The sequence below is a fragment of the Anopheles moucheti genome, chromosome X (genome assembly GCF_943734755.1).
Source record: "Anopheles moucheti chromosome X, idAnoMoucSN_F20_07, whole genome shotgun sequence".
NCBI classification, from domain to species: Eukaryota; Metazoa; Arthropoda; class Insecta; order Diptera; family Culicidae; genus Anopheles; species Anopheles moucheti.
Window position 1 is genome coordinate 9861890 of NC_069142.1, and position 15151 is coordinate 9877040.

Sequence of the window (15151 nt, forward strand, 5' to 3'; positions counted from 1 at the left end):
ACCACCATTCCCACTATCGCCACCACCCCCACAAGCCCGTCCACCCGTCCCCACGCACATTGCCAATCACGACAAGCAATAGAAAAAAAAAGAGAGACATGCACTGACTCCTCCTTCCCTTCCTATTGTATTGACAGAAAAATGTTTGGGGAGACGAATCGAAAGCACAACCGTCTGCATCGATCATGTCAGCTTCACCGTCATCATCGGCTTCACCGGCGACGTCGACGGCGGCGACGACGGCCACAGCGATGGTGGCGGCTGCGGCTGCGGCGGCAACATGCACCGTCGTGCCGCCGCTCCCCACCATCACCACCAACACTACCACCGCTACTACCAGCTCCTCCGCCTCCCCGCTCCCTCCGTCCCTTTCGCTTTCCGCCGTACTGCGTACCGGCGCCACCATCTCCACCTCCTTTTCCGCTTCCTCCTCCTCAGAGGCGCAGAGAACATTGGCCAGAGGTGGAGGAGTAGGCGCAGGAGTAGGGGCAATGGGTGGCGGTGTTGGTGGGCACCGGCAGGTCGGGGCACTGGCGACGCGGTATACGCAGCCGAAGCGCTCATTACTGCTCTCGAACGCCCTGCAGCTCGAACCGCCGGCAAAGCGAAGCGCATCGTCACCCGCCCAAGGAACGATAGCACCAGGCGAAGGAGTTGGAGCAGGCGTAGATGCAGGAGGAATTGGCGATGAGACGAATGCTGCTGCTGCAGCCGCCGCCGTCGCACTCGCCTTCGCGAACTGGCCGGGGGGCAAGTCCTGCCTGCAGCGCTATCTGCTAGCGCAAAAGGCTCAACGGACGGGTAGTGGTGGTAGTGTTGTGGGTGACGTTGGTGTTGGTAATGCCGGTGGAGACGGAGGCGGTGATAGTGTCGAGGGTGGTGGCAAGGGTAATCTGTTGGCAGGGATATCACACTCATCGTTGCTAGCCGCTGTTGAAGCCCTGCACAGCACAGCCTGCACTAGAGCTGCCGATGGTGATGGTGGTGTTGGTGGCGATGGTGGTAGTGGTAGTGGTAGTGTCATGCAGACCGAAGTCGACACCCAAACAGATGCATTCTTTGAGTCGGGATACGCGGTAACAACCGGTGGCGGTGGTAAAGCCTCACCGTCCGCCACCATTACGTATCGGACCGCTACCAGCGGTGCCGGTACCGGCACGAAAGCTTACGGTGCGGGTGGTGGTGGAGGCAAGATGGTTGCAGCAACTACCAGCTCGCGCAAGGGTGGCCGTTTTCGGTTGAACTGGCTCGACCAGTTCGAGTGGCTTAAGTACGATGAGGAAAAGAACTACATGTTCTGCACGTACTGTCGCCGTTGGAGCGGCGACATACCGGACATTAGGACGTCATTTGCCGAGGGTAATTCGAACTTCCGGCTCGAGATCGTGAACCACCACGACAAGTGTAAGGCACACCGGCTCTGCACCGAGCGGGAAGCGACTGAGGTGCGCCGGGCCACCACCAAACCGAAACCGTCGGTCTGTGATAGTGGTGAGATGTCTACTGCTACTACTACTGCTGGTACTGCTGCTACTGTCGCTACCACCGCCTCACCAGATGGTGCCACACCTTGACAATCACCATTCCGTCTTCACCAAATCCCCTTCCCCACACTACGCCAACCGGCGTACTTCGGTCGCACGCAGGGAAACAACAAGGGAGATGAACGCCATCTAAAGCTCAGCTGCATAGGCACGCTATGCAGCAGTATCTGGGAATTGGGGATTCACATCGTGCGGTCCGGCAAGAGAACGCGCACCACCGTGCCAATATTTCTACTGTACTACACTAACAGTGGCCATATTTGAGGTTTTGTCATGCCTCACAAATCAACAAAAAAAACTAGTGCAGCTTGCAAAAACGTACGACACGACACACGCATGGAACGTCTACGAGTGAAATTTGATTACGTTTTTTTTTTCCTTAGTTAAGCATATCTAATTACAAGACACGTGGTGTCATTATACTAGGTGTTGTACTACTAGGTAGTGTTGTACCTCGAAGAAACTACTTTTGTCGCGCAAGGAAACAACAAGACGCAATTTTGAAAATAAATGTGAACTTTTATCGACAACTCCACCGTTGCGCAGCGTGTCAATTTCCTACGCAAACACCCAATATGCTTTCATCTGCTGTTTACTTTTTACCAGAGCAAAGAACCCTACCGGTTGGAATCATTTCGGCAAAGGTACAGAGAGTTCGCGAATGATGCTTATGGCACGTGTGCAAGCTTGCCAGGGGAATGTTGAAATGGGGCGAATGTTCGTGAGACAAACTGAATGTTGTAAGACTTGGTCGTCCAGGTCTGGGAGTAGTCGTGTAGGGGAAGTTATTCTGCTTGTGCCTATAGACACCACAGAGTACACGAAATGGATAAGGCGACTGGTGTTCGTTTCTAGTTAGATTCCTCTCGGTTGGGCTCGAGACTAACGATGACTAATCCATGCTAATGCAATTTGGAAGTAGAAAAATTAGATTGTCTAGGAGCCCCAAGAACCTTTGTTGGCGAACCGCACATACACGCCCCCTTGCAAACTTACAGCCCTGAAATGCCAACAGGTACGGGGACGTATGCTGCGTTTGATTGCTGGCATTGAGGGCATACAGACTGTCCATTCGCAGCTCATTATAAATGCATAATCTAATCCCTTCTTACCGGAGCGCAATCACATTATCAGGTAGAGATACGGTGCTGGCAACTGGGGCGCAGTACTTTACGGAGCTTCACCCTGCAGTTGCGTTGTTGCTAAAGGAAGCAGTCTCCAGGTATAGGCAAGAGTGGTGATAGGATGGCAGTGAGGCTGCATGTCTGGACAGGCTATTTCCCTATTACGAATGTAACTCGGTATAGATGGAGGGGACAGAAATTGATGTAATTATCCACTTGGACATTCGGACATTCAATATGTCCAGATCGATTCTGATCCAATTTCTGTGGGGGCTCTTCAGGGCTTGTTGTGGAGAGAGAGGGACATTGCCAACAAGGATCTTTTGTGGACTAGTTAATTATCAATCTTCACCTGACGCACCCTTTCGGTTTCGTATATGAGAAAATTTGTCCCCCTCCCCCAAACAATTACTGCGAGTTGATTACTCAGTGTGCTTGGATGTGTATGGAGTGTAAGCGAGAATAGTATGCGCGCGCCTTTCTGTAGTTACACAAACGAAGGACTCTACCGGAATGTTTTCTCTTTCTCTTTTTCTCTTTCCTTCCCATCCCTCCATTCTCCCCTTGCTTAACAACACCTCGCTCCCTCTCCCCTTACCCCACACACCCCACCTATATTTCTTCCAGCCCCTCAAGTTGCCGCTGTATGCTGACGAGATGTCTGCGAGTATCGGACTCGAACCGCACGCGCACCTCAACCATCTGCGCCATAAGTCGAAACATGTAACTAACGCGCACACACACACACCCCAAACTTCCCTTCCCCTACAATCAATTATACAAACACATACACTTTCATGCATACAACTAAACACTCACGCGCACACAATTCCTTTCGGGTCCTCCAGTTCTCTGCTGCTTCTCTAGTAAAACCCATTAGGTCCTTTTAGAGGCGTTTGGTTTTTGTTTTGCCCTACTAGCCAAGGTTAATGTTTATGTTCGGTTGTTAGTAGACTTTTCCTTTTCCGCTTTAGTATTCAGTTGCTGCGCGTTTGTGTGTGTGTTTCTCCCATTCTGTCCAAGTTGGAAAGATGGGTTTCGCTTCAGCAACGACACCTGGCGGGAATTCGCCGAACTCGTATCATTGGTGGGACTTGGGAGGGAAAAAAATCCCGTGTGTGGGTGTCGTCGTGATGTGTGTATGTGTACTTCCAATAGAAAGGCCGCTTTTTTATCCCAAACAGTTTTCATTCATCCCGAATTTCATGGCATTCCTTGTTGATTTTTCCAACGTAGTCTAGTACGATACACATTAGTTTAAATGAATTTTGTCTTGTTTCAACTAATCGTTTTCGATCTTTTCTATTTCTTTTTCCCTTTCTATATTTCTCTGTCTTGCATCTTTCTCTCTCTCTCTCTCCCCCTCCTTCTGTTATATTGTTTTGCAATTTCATCATCGCGCAGCCTATACCGATCAATCTGAATGCGGACGATATGAACAACATCCTAGCGCCCGGCAACATGGCGTCGCTCAACGAGAGCGGTGACAGTGATGCACATCTGTCACATCCGGATCATCCAGACAATATCGATGGTGAGCGAACGAATTTCGATTTTTCTTATTGTTTTTTTTTATAATTATATTATTCTTCTTAATTTAATCTGCTACTCCTCTCTGTCTGTAATCTCCCTTCTTAGTATAATCCTTACGCTCTTGCGGCAACGTATACGTAAAGCGGTACGATGCAGCACTAGGTTGCTTTGTGTACACGCACTTATGTATGCGTTGACAATTGAATATATTTATAGGAACAATTTGTTTTTTACATATTTATTTAAAAATTTTAACCTGCAAAAAACGAACAAAGAAAAACTATTTTTTAACTTCGATGATAAATATATTTCCCTTTGTTTTGTTCCTTTTTCGGAGACTGTTTGTAGTACCATTTGTGAATCCCATATACTTATTATATATATATCTACATATATTTGCTCTTGTTAGTTTTGGTATCGTTTTGTTTTCGGCTCGAACGCTTCGATGTTTTTGTTTCTATTACTGTTTATTTTCTCCTCTTCATTTTCCTGTTACTATTCCCATTTCTCTACACAAAAGAAGAAAAAAAACATAACATACAGCACACACACACACACACACACACACACACACACACATACACACATGCAAAAACAAGCCAATAGAACATACCCATTGGAACACACCAACACACGAACACTCCATCGCACACAAACACTCACAAAAATATATGTTTTGTTTAGTTGACGTTGCTCCATCATCTTCATTATTATTGCTACTACTATTTACTATTACTACTACTACTACCTACTACCACAACTACTACCTATACTACTATTACTACTACCATTACCCCTTTACTTTGCCGTATTTTAGTTATCGTTTTTTGTTTTGTTTGCAAAATGTCTAGCACATTGCTACAATATTTTTAGCCTTGCAATAACAACACCCTCCCCACCAACACACCGCTCCCCCTCCTTCCTCCTTGTACGTTTGTGTTTACTATTTTCTTTCCCTCTACTGTTACTTACCACCACTTACCTCTTTTATGATTGTATTGTTCGGTTGTTCATATGCCTTTATCCTATTTTTTTTGTATCTATTGTAGTTACATGTTCCGTAGTGTTCTTGCTGTATATTTAGTAGTAGTACAATATTAACTACATACCGCTTTACTCCTAGTACATTATGCGCTCTCTGTTTAGATATGACACGCATACCATTATGATCTTAGCTATTACATTACCAATACTTCATCGTGGTTTATAAATATATTTGTATGTTTGTATCTCTCTTTCTCCTCCCACACCTGTTTATTCGTGACGCAACGTTTTACGTTTATATTTACCACAATTTACTTTCCAAACACTATTTTCCCTGTTTCTCTCTCGCCCTATATATCATTATCAAACTTTCTTTTGTTGTTCTCATTGTCATTTTCTTATGCGCTGTTCTGTTTATTTTGTATTTTTCATTCTTTTGCTTACTCACACACGTACAGTTTACTGTCGCTATTAAAATGCTTGTAACTGAGCTGTAGAACTAAACGGTGAATGTTTTTTTTGGTTGTAGATTTCGTTGTACATTTGTTTTGGTTTGATTTTTTTTCTTTTTTTATTTTGTGTTGTTTGTGTTTTTTTTATATTGCTACCATCTTTGTTTGTTTGCAAATTTTGTGTTTGATTTAGCCATTGCTGTTTAATTGTTTACCTTGCGTATCGGCGCGTTATATGTTTTGTTAAGTTTATCTCCTTCCCCCAGCTCATATGAGCTTCCTTTATTTAAATCTTTTGCGTTGTTTGTTTTTTCTATTGAAAGTGCTAATAATAGTTTAAACAAGAGTTATTCTATTTCAATTATCATTCGTTTCAAACATGATTTTTTTCTATTAATTTTTTTCTTATCTATCCTAATTTCTTACTCATTGTTCTTTTTTCTTGTTACTTTGTTCTCATGCCCCTTCAACCACATTTGTTCTTTTCTTCTTTTATAATTTAATGACATAATTCATCTGTTTGTACATTTACTAGTTCAGCACAAATTCGACTTTGTTTGATTTATCGTTTTCAATTTATCGTTGTTCTGATTTATGCTGATTGCCGCTCGTTTCACATTGATTACGATTGAATTATTTGCTCTTGTTTTGTAATACCCCGGTGCCGTTCTTCTGTTTTGCTGTCGATTGACTTATTTTTTCATTGATTTTTGGGCATGTTTCAGTGGCGCGCCCAGTATATCTGTGTGCTTCTATATTCTCGAACATCAATCGCGCAAGCGTAAAAAAAACCTGCTACGAAAATGTAGACATCTAGTATTACACTTCCTTTATTTCATTTTGTTTTTTAAACATATGTTTGCATATTGTTTTCACTCGTTGTTCAATTGTTTGTTTCGTCATTTTGTTTTTTTTGTATGTTTATTTCATGGTTCTATTTGTCTTTTTATTATCACACTTGCTTTTTATTTCCTTTCGACATCTTCATTCGTATCAAAGTTTTGTTTTCTTTCATATTTCACCCTTTAATCATCTCTATATTCTTACAAAACTTCTTTTATCTCTTATTCTTCCTCGCATTCTTCTTCTTCTACTACTTCTACTTCTACTACTTCTACTTCTACTACTACTTCTTCTACTTCTACTTCCGTAAATTATATTTGAGTTCAGCGATCGTTTCAGAAAAGGCAAAAAAGCGAAAAAGCGAAACAAAATGTAAATTTCTTACCACGGGCAAAATCGTGTATATCTGCAGTTAAGGCTTGTTGTTTGATCATGCCTGTTTTGGATGTACGCCTTGTGCACGCGAGAGGACTCGTGATTGTCTAGAGCTGGTTTTATGTATAAACCTACGTATATGTACCTATACACACACATATTTACATGTAAACGTGGAAGTGTGTATCGCTATGCAATTCAACCAAGTGAATGTGTTTCTTTGCTGCGAGTAAGTATTTTTTTCCGGTATACGATATTTATTTTCTGTTTTTGTTTCCACATCTCTACTTCTATGTATATGCGTTGCGTACATATTCCTCTCTACTATCCGCATACATTCGCCTACATGCATATGTGCGTATAATGGCGGCCGGTTTGGTTCGTCTACTAATACCTGCCTAATAGTTGTTTTGGGCTGGATGTTACTAAGAGCGTTATCGATCCAATGCTCGAGAGCGTGATCTATCGGTGTTGAAGTGTTCGTCCATTTTGTAGCGCAGTACGGGACGTGTACTAACATTAATGCGAATTGCCTAGCCGAAGTTACTGAATTTACACATCAGTTGGAAGTTGGCAACAGTTGCAGGTAAAAGTTTTCATCGACTTTGATTGTCCAAAGTTCCAAAATCCCTTGAATGTATGCATGCATTGCAACATCTTCGCGCAAAAAGTTCTGATAATAAAATACATCGTTCGACAGAGATAGAGAGTGATCGTTAGAGAAGAGAAAGACAGAGATAAAAGAGAGAGAGAGAGAGAGAGAGAGCGAGAGAGAGAGAAAGAATGAGGAAGAGATAGAAATAAGTAATTCACATTCGTTGTCAATATGCGTGAACATGAAGTTAACACATGGTTGTGTGCATTTGCGATAATCTCCAGCTGTGTGAAAAAAAAACAACTCACGACCAGCTTTTAATTTTAATGCGCCTAATATTCGTGTAATTTTCTCGACATTTCCATTTCGTCGTGCTAATTATCCAACTTCTTCCAACAAATGAAATGCTTGTTGCAAAACAATATTCCCCTTGCTTTTCACGGTATTTAATTTCTAACCAATCGTATCGTATTGCTCTACTTCTCTAATCTTCTCTTGTCTGGTAAACCCCTTTTCTTTCTATCTTAAAGTTTATTTATGCTTTATTAAGTTCTTTCTGTCCGTTTTCTTCCATTACACTTTTCTCCTATCTCTTTGCTTTTGTTTTAAAAGTTCCAGTTTTACTGATAAACAATTATACTAAGTATTGTGAGTATGTGGACTGTTACGGATAAAGTGGAAATTCTTTTTAATTATGACAATGGTTCTGCGCACTTATGGTGGCTTCAAACTGGTATTATAGATTTTATTTCCAGTTGTTGTGAAGAATTCTTTTACGCAATGAATTAAGAACAATTACGCGGGGATGGAGAAGAGTGCGAGAACGGGGAACGAAACCAGCAATTTCTGGTCTTTTCTTCAGACGGGAGGTCCACTTGTAATGGTTATTTATATGCGGATGATTGGACTGTTTTGCTCACTTCTACGCCAATCCTAAACTGCAGCTCATTTACGTGGTTGCTCCTTTTTTGCTTGAAAGAATGACTGATTTCCTATTTGTTCACGCGTTTAAATTTTAATGTAAAACAAACAACTTTCGTCAGTTAAATTTTTTTCAGTAACAAATTCACATAAACACTTCGTTTCCCATAAAATCGTTCGCAAAATGTGTGTGCGCGCTGTCAATTGAAGATTTGTTTGGTAATTTTAGGTGATTGTGTGACAAATGGTTCTACAAAACAACAACAAGATATAAGAAATCGTACAAAAAATAAAGAAAATCGAAAAATAGCTACAAACGTCTAAAAAGACTAATAGCTTATGTTAAGGGTATGGCGAGAGAAGAAGAAGTCGAAAAAAAATGAAATATAGAAGATGGAAGAAGAAAAAAGAATAATCAAACCAACATTGAAAAGTAATAAACAACAATACAGAACACGATAAATAGTTTGGAACAAGTTAAAAAAAAGAGTTAAACAAACACATTAAAAGTTAATCTTAAAGTAGTAAAAAGAGAGGTGAAGCGGTTGAAAATGATATGAAAACAAAACAAATCAGAAAGGAAAAAACAAAAAGGAATCTTCGTACATGGCAAAGGGTTTGTGCCATTCTTTTCTTTCTTTCCCAAAATCCCCTCACCCCCCCCCCAAACTACAGTGTTGCCAGGTTTCGGTTTTGTGAAGTCGGATAGAAGACCCAAACAATCATGTTCATTTCGGTTTTGTTTGCGCTCATCGTTCAGTCTCTTTTTATTTTTGTTTGAATTTTCCCTTGTCATTTTTTTTTGTTACTTTTTCTTCATTAGTTTTGTTTGTGTGATGTTTTTCTTCTGTTTTCTTTTGGTTTTTCTTTCATTCGTTTCGTGTAGTTTTGCGCCATTTTTCTCCCAGCCCCCCCCCCCCCCCCCCTTTACAAGCAAACAGTTTCGTATGTTTACGTTCGTTTAGGTTTTGTTGTTCTGTTATGTCTCACTTATGTTTTCATATTGTCGTTTTTCCTTACCGATGCCTTCTAGCGTGTATTCCAAGTGTGTGCCAACTAGATATAGAACTTTAATAGCAGTATCCGTTGAATGTTCGTTCGTCCAATTGTGTTTAATCCCTTTGTTTTGACAGCTCAGATTTTGTTATTTTTTTCTATGTTGTTGTGGTTTTTTCCGTTCCTAGACTGTGCTTTAGTTGATTTTGTTACTAATTCCGTTAGCGTTATTTTTACTCTCGCTGTGTGCCTCATCCTACGCCGGATCATTATGCCGAATTAAGCAAACAAAAAAAAAACACTTCTCGTGGTAGCGATTTGTTAGCTTTATTTTGTTTGTTTTGATTTTTGGTTTTATTCTCCTCATTAGAATAGCATATTAGAATGGGTTTACATGCCACTGAAATATATTCATCTCTTTTTCAAACCACCCGCGCTAGGCCACTGTTTTGACATATCAAACCCAGAAACAAATTATGTGTAATATAGCTGCATTTTACTCTAGTGCAAACTGTGTCGTTTTCTAGTCGCTTTTGACGCGGTGCCGGATACGTTTTAGTTTAGTTTTCGTTCCCATTGTTACATTCATGTTCATTTGCATCCTATCTGTCTCTCACACACGCATACAACACACATATAGTTTTTATCTCTGTTTTGTGCTCTTTTACTTCGGTTTTACAACGTGCGCTTGGCAGTGTGCGTTTAGTTTGGTTTCGTCTCCATTTTGTTTTATTGCGATAGTCAACTCATACCGATGAAACACAGACTTTTCTGGGTGCCGGAGTGCTAGTGACACTCGGCCACAACATTACAGTGCTCTCGCTCCTTAGTGTGACTACTTTTACGTCCCCGGGGCGGTTTCTTGTTTTTGTTCAGTCTCTCACGGTTGCCATTTTGGGTTTCTCCGCATCAGTTTTGTTTGGTTTCCGTTAGAACATCGTTTTGTTTTTCGTTTTGTTTATATTTTCGTTGTTGTTTGCCGTTGTTGTTGTCCTTAGTTTATCGCTCCCAACACTCTTCCCGCAACCATCCTTCACCAATCCACCAACATCATGCTAAGTCGAGCTGCTATTTAGTTCTTATTTTAGTGTAATACGTTTTACCCCAGTGTAAAGCGAAACTATATAGTGCAGTTTATATAAGAATAGCCTTTAAGTAACAACAACAAAAAAACGCATAAATTTAGTGATTTAGAATAGTTCAATATGTTATCGTTTTCTTCCATATATATATAATAGGTTCCGTTTCTGGTTCGTGTTTTTTTTTTGTTTAGTGATCAACTTTGTTTTGAGTTCCTCTTACTCTCCCGCCTTCCTACTCCCCCCAAAAACGTTTCTGTTGTTTTCTTAGTACGTTTTCGTATACATTACATACACTTTCACAAACACACACACTCACAACAGACACTGATACTACCTTATTATTATGACGATGAGTTTTTAAGGTTGTTTTTAAATAGCGCTTATGATTTTCATTTGAACGTTTTACTGAGTGTTAGCGGCATATGTATTCCTTTCAATTCTTATACAAACCAAACAAGTTAAGCAAATAGTAATTACAATCAAATAAAAACCAAAAAATCAAAAAATCAAACCCCAACAATAAGACCATCAAATCGGTTGCAAACGAAACAATATTTAGAGAAAAAAAAACAAACAAAATATAATCATTTACCACACCTCCCCTCGTCCTCCCTCCCCTCCCCTTTACACTTATGTATCTACATTGCTAAATATTAGTCCCGCATAAATTGAGTGCCTCCTGTTGTCCACACATATATCTCATTTTGGTTTTCTTTTGTTTTATTCTTTGTTTTATTTGAAATACAACTTTTATTTCGATTTGTTGGTTTCAATTGCAACCCCTTTTCCCGAGTCCTTGACGTTAATGGTCGATTTGAATAAAATCCACACACTGTTTATCTTCACTTATCGAACTTGAGGGTATCTCAATAAGAGGGAGCCACTATAAACTTTGTGTCGCACCACAGCTAGCCTCAATGATAGGGCACTCGAAGAGTCGCCTGGTTAAGTTCGATATGTGAAATGAAGAAGTCAGCCGCACATCTCTCACTTTTTCTATTCACTAAGACTGGGTGAACTACGAGTAAGCTTGTGTGGGTGCTACATGCATTATTTATCCACGCGCGCACAAACATCCACGCTTGTATCGCCGCGCGTGCGTGTTTGTGTGTGAACGGATTTGACAGCTGTCAGTTGCTTCGGTGCTGATTGCTGATGCAGTATTACTATTGTGGATTTTCCAAGCACTCTTCGGGTGTTTATACCCGACCCTTGACCGATCCAGTTTGAATCGAAATTCGTATTTTTCGATGTTCCTGTTCCATGAAATTAGCTTTCGATCCTTACCTTATTCCCGCTCCTGTTCGCGGAGTCTCTTCTGTGCTGCTATTTCGTTATCCACAGCCAGTTTTCGTTGTACGCGTGTTTCGTTCCCTTCTAGTTGTTTCTTTTTTTTTTGTCACAATTTTTTGTGTGCGTGTTTTATTTTAAATTCTCATCCAAGAGGTGTAACTTTTGCGTTTTGTGTTGGTGTTTTTCCTTTTATTTTCTGTTTATAATTTCGGAGGCGTGTTGTGGTGAGGGCGCGCACTCGGTGACGCCGTTCTTGTGTGCCTGTGTGCTTTGCAGGTGACCGTATGTTGCGTCTAGCGATGGCGTCACGTCACCATCATCATCGTGCCGGTTTGCATCATCACGATCTTGCTTCAGGAGTGGTTGTGAATGCCGTTATGGCAGCAGGAGGAGGTGGAGGAGGAGGAGGCTGCGTTAATGGGAGCCGTGCAGGTGGCGCAGGTGGAGGAGGTGGAATTAGTGATGGTGCAGAGTATGAAGGTGCAGGAAGAGGAGGTGGAGGAGGAGGGTCAGGATTAGGGAGTAGAGCAGGTGGTTCAGTGGTAGGGTCGGAGAAGCAGCAGAACCGCAGCAACCACCACCGGACCGATACGGCGGACTGTGTAGCCGGTGGCGGAACAGCCGGTGGAGGAGGTGGTGGACTCGGGTGTGACGGTGCTGCCGCCAGTATGCTTGGCTTCAGTGCCGTCCCACTACCGCTCGGTGGTAGCCTAGTGGAGTCCCTTGTCGAACATCACCGGCTAGCAGCAAGCCTAGGCGCAGGAGCAGGCGGAGGAGGAGGAGGAGGAGGAGGAGGAGTATCAGGCTCTGGTGGTGGAGGAGCAGGTGGTGGAACAGGAGGTGCAGGTAGCGGAGTGGCAGTTGGTGGAGGCATCGCGAACGGGTCCCAGTACGGTGGGGGACTTCACCTGTCCCATCACCACAGCACCACCGCCCACCATCACCAGCACCACCAGCATCCGTCGCACGCACCGCACCATCATCCTCTGCAGCAGCACAACCATGCTGCGGGCGGCAGTGCCTTTAACAGTGCCAGTGATGCACGGGCGGGTGTGGCGGTGGCGGCGGCAGCAGCGGCGGCGGCGGCCGCTGCAGCAGCGGCCGCACTCAACACCAGTGGCGTCCAGCCGGATGGTAGCAATCGGGGCAGTAAACCATCCGTCATGTCCACGACCCCACCGACACCGGCGTCCCTGTCGTCGTCGTCATCCTCCTCATCCTCTGCGTCATCGGCTTCCATGTGCGGCGGTAATGGTGGCGCTGGTGGTGGCGGTGGCGGCGTACCACCACCCGGAAGTTTCCTCGTGGCGGGTGAACCCTGCGATGGACCGGTAGGGATGGTTGCGGGAGGGGTGGTAGGTAGTGGACCTGCCGGTAGCGCCCTTCGCAGTAGTGGAGGTGGTGGGGGCGCGGGAGGTGGCGCCACCGGTGGTGGTGGTGGTGGATCGAGCACGACGCGGCGTGATCACAACATCGACTACTCCTCACTGTTCATACAGCTAACCGGCACCTTCCCGACGCTGTACAGCTGCGTCAGCTGCCACAAGACCGTCTCGAATCGCTGGCACCATGCCAACATACACCGGCCCCAGAGCCACGAGTGTCCGGTGTGCGGCCAGAAGTTTACACGGCGCGACAATATGAAGGCACACTGCAAGGTGAAGCACCCGGAGCTGAGGGACCGCTTCTACAACCACATCGTACACATGTGATTAAGCGCCGCGCGAAACAAGCAGCGACTGAAGTATAAGAAGAACCTTTTCGTGTAAGACGCGGCGCGCAACGGCACCGACCAGTTCCGTCTCTCGCTCTTTTTGGGTAGGTTTGAGTAAGCGTGACTCCACCCGATTCCTTTTTGTCTCCCCCCTGTATGTGCGTGTGTGGGTGCAAAGACGGTTTTTAGTAGATGGTAGTACAACAATTCCTGTTACTGATGTGTGGAGATGAGCCTGTTGCGGTGCGGCATGGAGCGGTAGAGAAGATAAGGGGTCAGGAGGTCGCTGGAATACAGTATGTCCTTCCCAGCATCAGGGAGTTTTGGAACAACCCGTCGTTTTTTTAACCTCCACAGTATGGTTGGACACTTATATATGCATACATACATACACATTCATACCCTAGGTAGAGTTGCCTTCTTTGTGCGCGTTAGACGTTATATACAGCAAGTGTTCTGGTGCGTTGTCGACCTCATACAGCTGACTAATAGGAAGATGGGAAGCGACGGAATGTGTATATACGCAGGCAACACACTGCGACTGGATTGCTTCCACCAATTACACCTTCGCCAAAGTTTAACATGCATTTTCCACCATATATTTTGTCCATTATTTGAGAATTATAAAAAGAGTCATACATTTTTTTTTGAATGACGCTGAAATTCGTTCTGCAATATCCTTCCCTAGTGGATGGGGGGCACGAGAGAGAAAGTGTTTTTGACTGTAATTGAGAGAGTGAGAGAGACTGAGAAAAAAATGAAAGAGCTACGATTATTGGTAAGAAAAATGAATGCATTCGATCTGCTTGTAGCAGTTAATACTCCTAAAGGCGGATTTTGTAATGCGAATAGCATACCTTAAGGCGAATTGTGTCTAATGCAGTTATAGCAGATTCCGATGGTAATGGTGCCGGGCTTTCACACAACACGGAACCTATACAAAAGCCTTCCCAGGTCACGATTTTGCTAGCCAGTAACGGCAGACATGAGGTCGTAACGCAGATCAGGTCGTTACATCAAGAAGAAGATGAAGAAGATGGCAAATTGTGTGGCTCAAATTCCATGATGATTGATCTTATGGTAGACGCAACAACCGTTCAATTGCGCAGTGTGAAAAATTGTGTAGATTTATAAAGAGTTGCGTAACGCTACTCGTTAATACTCTCATTAGCAGCGTTACTCTTGATGGATAAGGTGAATGTAGTTGCTGGATAGTGTTATTCGTTGATGTTTTCTCTCGTTCTCATTTCCATCGAACTGCTCTCCCTCTCTTTCTCTCTTTCTATCTCTCTCTGTCACACAAACACACTCCCTGCCTTTTCCGCTTGTTCTTTAAGTCTTTTAGCTAATTGATTCTGTTTGCCGGTTAGTCTGTTTTATTTACGTGTGCCTTCCGTACATCCTCTGTGCTGGATGTGAATAAGCGGACGCAGAGGATATGGCTTTGATGGTTACGTATACTTGGTTTCCTTGCTGTAACGCTCTATATGCTCTTTAAAATATATCCCGTACCGTAAGGGTGCTCTATTTCTTAGTGTGTTACTCTTTTCAACAACAACCAAACCGTAGTCGTGTTGCGTTTCTAATTTGCGTTCTCGTTGCCGCGTGGTCGTTCTCATCATTCTCTGCGTTGCGGTGCGTGCTTTTATCTTCGGTACATTTTCTAGTAAATGAAAGAATCAATACCCAACCAAA

The 15151-nt window shown here is 43.4% G+C and overlaps 2 protein-coding genes across 8 annotated transcripts in view; both read left to right on the forward strand.

Moving 5' to 3' along the window:
* Positions 1–13454, forward strand: part of LOC128306725 (longitudinals lacking protein, isoforms A/B/D/L) — a 67443-nt gene extending 53989 nt beyond the window's left edge. For 5 of the 6 annotated variants that reach the window (XM_053044316.1, XM_053044319.1, XM_053044318.1 and 2 more), the window contains one exon: positions 138–2066. In XM_053044316.1, coding sequence (XP_052900276.1) covers positions 138–1574 — 1437 coding nt within the window. In that variant the 3' untranslated portion in view covers positions 1575–2066. Of the gene's footprint in view, positions 1–137; positions 2067–3295; positions 3392–4072; positions 4203–12018 lie in introns of those variants that run through there. The other variant, XM_053044315.1, reaches the window with a different exon arrangement.
* Positions 1–15151, forward strand: part of LOC128306729 (uncharacterized) — a 383189-nt gene that overhangs the window by 163511 nt on the left and 204527 nt on the right. The window lies entirely within an intron of this gene.